Source organism: Vigna radiata, chromosome 6, assembly GCF_000741045.1.
Source record: "Vigna radiata var. radiata cultivar VC1973A chromosome 6, Vradiata_ver6, whole genome shotgun sequence".
NCBI classification, from domain to species: domain Eukaryota; kingdom Viridiplantae; phylum Streptophyta; class Magnoliopsida; order Fabales; family Fabaceae; genus Vigna; species Vigna radiata.
The window spans coordinates 7,757,887-7,767,973 of record NC_028356.1 but is presented as its reverse complement, the minus strand read 5'-3'; the positions used below and the strand labels follow the sequence as shown (position 1 = coordinate 7,767,973).

The 10,087-nt window shown below is 33.5% G+C and overlaps 2 protein-coding genes across 7 annotated transcripts; one reads left to right on the top strand and one right to left on the bottom strand.

Annotated features, from left to right (window-relative positions):
* Nucleotides 1-488: 488 nt before the first annotated feature.
* Nucleotides 489-1,818, bottom strand: LOC106765176 (deoxyuridine 5'-triphosphate nucleotidohydrolase). The gene is made up of 3 exons (XM_014649702.2): nt 1,164-1,818; nt 991-1,082; nt 489-904 (listed from the first exon to the last, which is right to left on the bottom strand). Exons 1-3 carry the CDS (start codon nt 1,349-1,351, stop codon nt 660-662), a joined length of 525 nt encoding a protein of 174 aa, XP_014505188.1. The 5' UTR covers nt 1,352-1,818; the 3' UTR covers nt 489-659.
* A 4-nt stretch (nt 1,819-1,822) lies between these two features.
* LOC106765177 lies at nt 1,823-5,284 on the top strand. Of its 6 annotated transcripts, none has more exons than XM_022782023.1 (5): nt 1,823-2,239; nt 2,612-2,653; nt 2,754-2,808; nt 4,303-4,415; nt 4,793-5,255. In XM_022782023.1, the coding sequence occupies exons 1-5, from the start codon at nt 2,087-2,089 to the stop codon at nt 4,808-4,810; spliced, it is 381 nt and encodes a 126-aa protein (XP_022637744.1). In that variant the 5' UTR covers nt 1,823-2,086; the 3' UTR covers nt 4,811-5,255. The 6 variants fall into 6 exon arrangements, with proteins under 6 accessions (XP_022637744.1, XP_014505190.1, XP_014505189.1 ...); XM_014649704.2 differs by having other exon boundaries at nt 1,825-2,239; nt 4,788-5,255; XM_014649703.2 differs by having other exon boundaries at nt 1,825-2,239; nt 2,615-2,653; nt 4,303-5,284.
* The last annotated feature ends 4,803 nt before the right edge of the window (nt 5,285-10,087 follow it).

Here is a 10,087-nt window from a genome sequence, read left to right as displayed (position 1 = left end):
GTTTACTATGCTTTGTTTAATTAGTTCTATTGTTGATAGGTTCAAATATTGAAATATATAAATTTATAACCTGAACAGTGAGAATGCATTTTAACTGTCTAGTATCAAGTATGCATGAATTATATGCCCTGGTTGTTAATTTATAATCTGGTTATGAAACTTTATTTGAGTGATGCAAATGATAATGAATGATAAAACTGTTTTAGGCCAGGAACATGAATCTAGTTACCTGAAATTAACTATATATGGTGGTTAAGTTAATAGAAGTGAACTAATAGATAGTGTAAGGTTGTGACGCCCTGTTTATGTGATTGCACATATATTGCTTATGATGACCTAGGCTTAATTTTATATCAGAATCAGCAACCATAACGCAAAACTATCGCTTTACATTTCAAAAGTAAGTGGTATGTGTTTCTTCTGACCCAAACAATAGTAATCACGAGAAACAAATCTAAAGCCAATGGACATACACAACACATCCCACGAAGAATAAGAACAGCTCCAACTAAAATTTCCTTCGAAAATCATGGGCACAGAATTTAAACTAAGCATTCACATATAACGTCTGATAACATCAGAGATAATACCTAAAGAGGGGTTTAATTCTTTTACACCCCACCAACTGTTCTACAAAATAACCAAGACAACATAACAAATCAAACCCCTGTAGATCCAAACCCACCTTCACCCCTCACAGTTTCATCTAAATCATCAACCTCAGTAACACTGGGAGTGACAATCTTCTCAATGATAAGTTGCGCAACCCTATCTCCAACCTTCACTTCAAAATCCACATCGGAATGGTTGAACAGTATAACACCAACCGGCCCCCTGTAGTCCGCATCAATCACTCCGGCACCCACGTCGATTGAGTGCTTCCACGCCAACCCAGATCGTGGAGCTGCAATTTAATACAAAAAGTAAATTAAACTATAAAGGTAAAAGCCATAAAAAATTGAGAATGGCCTTAATCGAAGAGAAACTTACCAACGCGTGCATAGGTCCCTTCTGGAATCGCGATGCTGATGTCAGTGGCTACCAGAGCCTTCCCTCTGGCAGGCACCTTTGTTTCGACCGCACTATCAAAATGTAACAACATGTTTCAGTGATTTACTAATTAAAAGCAGCGAATGATGAGAGAGCGAAGTGTGTAATTATACCTAGAGAGATCGTAACCGGCGGAGAGAGGGGAAGCCCTGGAGGGCAAAACGGCCTTATCAGAGAGCTTTTTGACGCGTAGAAAGGGAGGGGTTGAGGAAACGTCGTCGTTTTGGTGGAGTTTTGGGATTTTGGGCGATGGCTGGCAGGAGCCGTTGGTGGCGTGGGACTCTGGTTGAGGTTGAGCCATTATATAAACTGGTACTGCAAATGGACAGAATTGACGTGGGAAGAAGGGATGGAGGGTAGGGTTTATATAGAGGATTAGGAAGAGGAACAGAAAAGGCGCCCAATTCTCCAATGGTACCAAATTTTCCCGCCATTTTGGTTTTTCGTGGGGTTTGAATGGTCAAGAGAGTCTTCGTCGCTGTACTCACCTATTTCAACCTGCAACTCCTTCTTTTATATTTCCAATTGTGTCCTTATCAAATAATTTTTTATTTCTCCCCACCTCCCTCCTCCCTCATTTTATTTGTTGCAGTTTCACTCTTCATTCTTAAATATCTGTTTCTGGTGGCTGTGTCGCGGTGGGATGAGCTCGAAGTGGTGGTTGTGCGGTTGGAAGGTGACGGAGATGCGGTTCACGGTAGCCGTACTTGGAAGTGCGGTTGACGCTCGTCGCATTTGGATCTGCGGTTGATGTTCACCGCAGTTGGAATTGCGGTTTAGGGTTTTTCTCACTCTTGGGTATGGCCGTTGTGACCTCCTCCGCTTACATCCACATCCGTAGCGGTTCCGACTACAAGAAGATTCTGCAGGTGCCCCTTCTAGTCGGCGGCAACAACAGGAACTGGGACGAGGTGAAGAGTTGGCTGGTCGTTTAACCTGATGTGTTTTGAAAGCAATAGAGTAGTAATAGGATGACACGCTTACGTGTCACTTACACTCAAATGACACGCTCCAGATCAGCTTTTTTTTGAAAAAAATGGTGAAGAGGGTGTGGGTAAAAGGGAAAAAAGTAAAATTTGGATTTCCTCTTATATCGCTCCTCGTTTTCGTTTCTTTCTCTCACGATGCATTGTTGCTCGTCGTTGTTCGTTGGTGTCTTCGAGTTGCTTCAATCGGTGGTGTGTTTGAGGTAGGAGATGATCATCTTTTTCGAACTTATTAGGTAGGAGATGATAATCTTTTTTGAAAGAGACACTATAGGTAGGAGATAATAATCTTTTTTCGAACTTATTAGGGTTCCTTTTCCACTCTATGCAAAAAACAACTGCTTTCATGTGATTTTTTCCTGTATCCCCTTCTGTTTCTTGTTTGTGTTAATATCGTCTGACTTAGTGTTGCTCATGGGTTTTGTTTCGTTTTATGATGTTTCTAACTTGTTTCATTATTTATTATCTTTAGATAATGGAGATGATTTTGAACTTTTGTTTATTGGCGAACTACCTTTTCTTTGTGAGATTATGGATATTTTATTTTAATTGAATTTTGTTGATTCCAATTTCAGCAGGAATGGCAAGGAGCTACATCAAACAAGAGCATGATCTTGGTATACCTTTTGCTTCCTCTTTTTTCCCCAATTGTTCCAAACTTTTGTTGTGTGCTTGAGATGTAGGTAGGTATTATATTAATAATATTTTTCTTTCTAGAGAAGAGAAGAACAGAGGCTGCTAGAATTAGAAAAAATACCCAGACAGGATCCCGGTGAGAATTGCCAATTCTATTTTTCTTTGCTACTGTCTAAATACTTATGCAATTTTTAGTGATAGGTGAAGTATACATTTTTGCAGAAGAATCGTTCTTTTACGTGTTGTTCTTTTTTTGCTGTTTGAGTATCCTTTACTTTTTTGAATTTATTATTGATGAAACCTTGTTTATTATCTATAAACAAACGCATTTAGTCCTGCTCAGTGAGTCCTGCTTAATGAACCTAATTTTGTTAGCCATTTTTCTATTCTTAGTTTAATGGATTTCTCACCGTAAATGTCTATGTTCCTGTTAGTGCAGTCATTTTCCTTTGCCTTGTTTTACTTTGTTTCCAGGTGTTCCTATTCCTACCTTTCCCTTTACTGAATATAATATTTCTGTAAGCATAGTTGTGTTCCTCATGAGAAGGGTCTATAATTCTATAGCGTGGAAATTTGTATTGTGTTTTAGATTTCTTTTAAGGAAAAACCAATTTGGACTGTTATTGTGTATAAGTGACTAATATGCAAATATTCTATATTGGAGGTGAAGTGATTGATTATAGAGTCATCGAATGATACAATGAATTCAAACTTAAGAAAGATTATTGGATGAGTTGTAAATTTGTGAACGTTCTCAGAGGCTGGATACTGAGAAGGAAGCATCCTATATTCCTATTACTTTGTTGCTATTAAACATATTCAGACATCTAGGTTAAATTTGATTAGAGAGTAATATCAATATTCATATTTAAAGATAGGTCAATTTTAATTTCATGCTGCAGTGATTTTGTGATGTTTGAGAGTTTAAACAAGTCCAATTTGATGTCTTAAAACTGTTACAACAATTCAATTGAAGTCAGATTGACCTGTGTGGAATTTAGTGTGTTCAAACTTCCATTTTGAGTGATTTTCGGAACTTTTAAAGTGAATTTCAGGTGCAGTTCTGTTTTGAGCTAAAATTGAGTTTAAACAAGTGTATTTTGATTATTTGAAACTGTTCAAATGGTTAGTAAAGTGTCAGAATCATTTGTGCACAAAATCACTTCTAAAACCATTCATTTTGGGTCAATTTTGGGAAGTAGAATGGTGATTTTGAGCAACAGTCTGATTTTGTGTCAATTTAGAGTTGAAACATGTTTAAAATCATGAAATAAAGTTGTTTAAGTGATCATATTTAATGCTGAACCGCTGTTGCATCATTTGAGTCACAAACCACCAAATTTAGAGTCATTTTCTAGGTGCAAAGTTCAAAATTAGGTGTTGTTTTGATGAATTTACTTTGAAATTCGATTTGGCTGTCAGCAAGACCTGATTCAGTGATTTAAAATGGAACTAAATGATTAAAAGAAGTAAAGCAAAGTGCTCAAAAGGATGAAGAACCGTGCAACCCAGTCAAAAACCAAAAACATAAAAACTGGTTTTCTTTGAAGTCAAATTTTGGTGCTGGAACTGGTGCAGATTGCTAATATGTTTGGTGACTGTTTTTAATGATTTTAATGGTGCTGTGAAGTCCATTTGGAACATTCAAGTTGTAGAGTTCGCACTTTCCACCAGCATAAAACACTGGAATTTGACAACTTTTATAGCCAAATTTGGAAGCACAAGCCAAATAGCCAAGTGATGGTGAGATTGAGTATCTATCATCCAACAGAAAGTTGCTACTGGAGATCAAACGCCTAAAACAGATAAGAAAGAGTGTTTGTGAGGTTACACCTAAAGCAAAATTCCCTTGTCCGAGAGAAAATTCTGTTTGAGTTTCCAAGTCCTGAAAAATCCATTTTGTCAAATCTGAATTGTGCCTTTTTAGTAAGACTTTTACAGTTTCTGATTTGAAAAGAATTTGAAGTGATAAAAAGGGTTTTGAATTAAATTTTTTGATCTGGATTACAACTCAAGGTGCAGATTTTAACTTGCAAAAGTTGATCAAAATAGTTTCACCAAGTGTTGATTAGATGATTTTGCTTTTCTTGTACTAGCTAATTTAGTTTTGTTTAGTGTAGGATATTTGGTGGCTATAACAATGCAGGTGTGTGAATCTTAAAGGAAGACTTTGAGTTGATCCTTGATATAGGCAACGTGCAGATCATCAAATCTCCTTTTGATTGCATCTCAATTGCTATATCCAAGTTGTTTCAAAGCAAAAAACATGTCCTGCAAAAGAACATGTCCTGCCGTAGCTAGTTCTGGGCTACAAAAATGTGAAACAACAATGTATACGAGGTAAAGGATCCAAACAAGCATGGAAGTAGCTCATCAAGTTTCAAAGTAGTGCATACATGGAACAACAAAGTAGTGGAGCTTGATCCTCTTGGAATTCTAAATTTGTAATATGTTTTAGATTTAATTTTCTTTTGTTTTTCTTGTAAAAGGTTATTTAAGACCAAGTGTTTGGAAGAGTCCCTGGTGTAGTTGTAAACATAAAAAATCACATATTCTTGAATGGATAACCACTTACTACACTAACTAATATGTAACTAATATGACCCCCTTTATATTTAACTTAAAACATTTCTTTTTAGATGTATATAACAAGGTTAATAAGTAACCACATAGTACTTACTATATAACTACTTACTGTACCAAACTAATATCTTCCTTGATATTGAACATAAGCATTTTTCTAGTTGTACAAAACCAGTTTTAGAAATAACCACATCAGAATGAGTACATAACCAGTTATTACACCAGTAAATGTGATGAAATTTATCTTCAAGAATCACTAGATTTGTTTTACATATTGAGTTTCATACTAGATTACATACTCTTGATTGGATAATCACTTATTACACAAAACTAATTTGATCCTTCATATTGAACTTAAGCAGTTTTTTAGTTGTACAGAACCAGCTTCATAAATAACCACATACGAATAAGTACATAACCAATTACTGCACTAATAAATGTAATGAAATTTATCCTCAAGAACTACTATATTTGTTCTACATAACGAGTTTCATACTAGACCACAAATCCTTGATTGGATAACCACTTAGTGGACTAACTAATATGATCTTTCATATTCAACTTAAGAATTTTTGTAGATGTACATAAATAGCTTAAGAAATAACCACATACAATTGAGTATAGAACCACTTATTGCACCAATAAATATGATTAAATTTATCCTCAAGAAACAATAGATTTGTTTTATATAACGACTTTCATACTACACCACATACCTTTGATTTGATAACCACTTAACGTACCAAAGTAATATGATCCTTGATATTGAGCTTAAGCTTTTTTTTTATTTGTACGAAACCAGTTTCAGAAATAATCACATCAGAATGAGTACATAACCAATTACTGCACCAATAAATGTGATGGAATTTATCCTCAAGAACCCCTAGATTTGTTCTACATAACGAGTTTCATACTAGATCATATACCCTTGATTGGATAAGCACTTAGTGCAACAAAGTAATAGTTGTACAAAATCCCCTTCAGAAATAACCACATACGAATGAGTACATAACCAGTTACTGCACCAATAAATGTGATAAAATTTATCCTCAAGAACTCCTACACTTGTTCTACATAAGGAGTTTGATACTACACCACATACCCTTAATTTGATAACCACTTATTGCGTCAAACTCATTTGATCCTTCATATTAAACTTAAGCAGTTTTTTAGTTGTTCAAAACCAGGTTCAAAAATAACCACATATGAATGAGTACATAACCAGTTACTACACCAATAAATGTGATCAAATTTATCCTCGAGAACCACTATCTTTGTTCTACATAACGAGTTTCATACTAAACCACAAACCCTTAATTGGATAACCACTTACTAGGCTAACTAATATGATCCTTCATATTCAACTTAAGCATTTTTGTAGATGTACATAACTAGCTTAAGAAATAACCACATAGGATTGAGTACATAATCCTCAAACATTTTTGTAGATGTACATAACAGTTACTGCACTAATAAATATGATGAAATCTATCCTCAAGAACCACTAGATATGTTGTATATAAGAACTTTCATACTAGACCACTTATCCTTGATTGGATAACCACTTACTACACCAAAGTAATATGATCCTTGATATTGAACTTAAACATTTTTTATTTGTACATAACTAGCTTAATAAATAATCACATAGGACTTAAAACATAACCAGTTATTGCACTAATACTTGTGAAATCAATTTTTCAACCAAAAGTTGTTTAATTTGTGTTTGATTTATGCAAGGTGCTCATAATTAATTGTTTTACTCATTCTACTTAGTTGTGATATGGTTTAAGTCTTATTCAAGTGCAAGATTGGATGACCCTTTATTTTGTTATTAATGATTTCGTCAATTGTACAAAACCAATTTTATAAATAACCACATAATGTTGAAGGTATAACCAATTACTGCACCATATTGTCAATTTTTTTATATATGAAAACAACATGATATAAAACTTACAACATAACCACTTAATGTAACAACAGATCCATGAATGTGACAATAACGATAAATCTAAAATACAAAACAGGAAATTATGAATGTCCTCAAATTTGTCCACAATTAATGTTCTTGTTTGATCCATTTCCTTAAGGTGTTTTTGTTGTTGTCAACCGGTGGAATGAATTTACTAAGGATGTCATCAACGGAACGTGTTGGAGGCTTGTTGATAGCAACTAGTAGTGATGCACATACTAACTCATCAGTTGGATAGTCAATATCAGTTGCGAAGACCTACACATACCGAGACTATCAGTGAAAGTACTCAAAACAAGTTAAGAAAATATAAAAAAGCACAATTGATAATAGTTGTAAAGTTTACCTTAACAATATTAAGTGTTATGTTAAGGTATTGTGTTCCGCATTTTGGTGAAAAAATTACATCTTGTTCAGACATTATTGTTTTATTCGATATACTGATGTGGGAATATAAGGTCAATAACTAACTATTTTCAAAAAAAAAAAAATACTTACATCTTTTAGAATTATCACACTTCCAACTTTTAATTGTGGATCTATTTGAGGATGATCAATGACTTTGTGGTAAACACTTTTAGAATATCAAATATGTTTTGTTTATATATCTTACAAAAAAGCTTAACAAATATCACATTGAATGAAGATGAACATATTGAGTAATTTATAAATAGCTTAGACTTATACTTCAAATGTGTTTGGTTAAGCAACTATATGGAATTTACCTTCTCTTAGACATACATTTTTTATCACCAAATTGTGAAATTGTTTTTAATCTTCTTCAAAGATTTCACAGTAAATAGATAAAAACTTGATGTCTTCTGGTTTTAATGAATGATATTTTGACAATTTCCATTAGTCTTTAAACTTTAGTATTATATTAATGTTAGAGGGTTGCTAATTGATTGAACATGGAAAAGAAGTTTTGACAACATCATTTTCATATGGTTTTTCTCAAGGTTTTGAAGGCATTATTTGCACTTAAGTGAGATGAGAAGACCAATGTGAAAGTGACAATGGAACTCATGAATAGTTTGTTATTCAACACTTTCTTTTTCCTTGTTCTCGATCTTTTAGTAAAATCTTTTTTTTTCTTCTCTTTTGTCTCTTTTCTATCACATTTATAGAGGAAAGTAGGATCATTTAGTTGATTTGGAAGTACTGATGATGATGATAACAATTCTACTTCTACATACTAATGTAGTAAATGATAATCTTGGTCTGAAATAAACCTAATAAAATAAAGTTCAAATATATCCAATTCATTCACCAACCAACCATTATGTGTTAATAAAGATAACCATGGTTCAAATAATGTAAATTTTACTATATTGTAAAGGACAAGTCTTGGTTCGGGTTTGGTCTAAGAAAAAAATTAAAAGTTTTTAGGTACTAAAATGTAATTGGACAAATGATAGAAAACAATACATCAATACTAGTGGTAAGGTGGTACAAGGAATGGAGGAATCTATATCATTCTGAAAAGTCTGAATCAAAATTTTACACAATCAAACAACATCTTAAAAAGGAATATGATGTGCACTGAAAGTATTCCAATTAGAATATTCAAGCATAAGAATGAAGGTTCTTTTAGGAACCAAGACTCAACAATAACTAACTAAAATCTATTTAAATCTTATATAATAATTAATTGAACCTATACCCATAATAACCAAGGTTATTTCGAGAGGGGTGGTCAATAAAGGAACTAAATACACAACTATATCACACCTTGAACAAATGGATCAAGGGAGACAAAGAAAATGCTGTAGCATTAAAATATTATGATCCATAGTCTACACAAAAATATATACACGAACAAAAGCAACAGGAAGAAACCAAGTTATTCCCATCGTATGAAATGGCTCTCAAAAGAATAAAAAAGAATGAATACACTGTATAACTTAAACAACGTAATATGAGAGAAGAAAAGGGATTCATCACACTCACATTAATACGATGAACAATACTCAAATTTTACCACACCATAATCGTTTTCGACTTCTCGCCTTCGTGCACCACACCGATTTCGCACTCTTTTTTATTTACGATTTCTGAAGCACCAAAGAGAAGGGGATTTTGTGCTTAATTTAGGGTTTGTGGAACAAAAGAGAGAAAGGGTGTTGTGTTCCTAATCCATTACAATAATTGCTTCAAAGAATCAGTGCATAGAAAGAAAGGGCAAGTGCGTGGAGAAAAAGGGCCAGTGTGTGGGAGAGAAAGGGCCTATGCAGATGCACTTTCATGTTCAGCAATTGATACAAAAGAAAGGATTGTTATTGAAAGGAGCGGCTACCTTTATTGCTGTAAAATTCCAAAATTACCCTTAATGAGATTTAGAAAAATTGGGTCTACAGCGTGTCAAAAGTGAATACCGTGTCAAAGTATTCTTATTCGGGTTTGAATGGTCAAGGAGCAGAATGTGGTATATGGCAGTCCTCCCATTTGTCTCTAGTTTTCTTAAATTTTATTTTGTTAAACAGATTAAAAAATAATTATATTGTTCTTTGATTTAATGAAATCCTGATTGAATTGTTTGGAATGAAATTTCTGAAATATGATTTAAAGAACAACGCTTTTAGAGCTTATAATATGTATTTCGAAAAAAAAAATTCAGAATGAGATCTTTAGAATAAATTTTCTAAAATTGCAAATAATATCTTTTGGAAGGCCTCTACATGATATTTGTTTTGGAAAGAATTTTTCGGAAGGGATCATGTGTTTGGGAGAAAGCTTTTTAAAATATTTTTTTTAGTATGTTATCTTTTCTTTCCATGTAAGTTCTCTCATTCTTCTTCTGCAGCACCAGTGATAAGTGCAATTAGTTGTAGCAATAGTAGTAATGTAATATAGTTAA

Excerpts from the sequence above, each read along its gene's own strand:
- LOC106765176 (XM_014649702.2), bottom strand. The coding sequence starts at position 1,351 with ATGGCTCAACCTCAACCAGAGTCCCACGCCACCAACGGCTCCTGCCAG. Across the intron at positions 1,083-1,163 it reads GCCGGTTACGATCTCTCTAG|TGCGGTCGAAACAAAGGTGC; the intron begins GTATAATTACAC and ends ACATTTTGATAG. Across the intron at positions 905-990 it reads AGGGACCTATGCACGCGTTG|CTCCACGATCTGGGTTGGCG; the intron begins GTAAGTTTCTCT and ends ATTAAATTGCAG.
- LOC106765177 (XM_022782022.1), top strand. The coding sequence starts at position 2,087 with ATGGTGAAGAGGGTGTGGGTAAAAGGGAAAAAAGTAAAATTTGGATTT. Across the intron at positions 2,240-2,611 it reads CAATCGGTGGTGTGTTTGAG|CAGGAATGGCAAGGAGCTAC; the intron begins GTAGGAGATGAT and ends TTCCAATTTCAG. Across the intron at positions 2,809-4,302 it reads AATACCCAGACAGGATCCCG|TCCATTTGGAACATTCAAGT; the intron begins GTGAGAATTGCC and ends GGTGCTGTGAAG.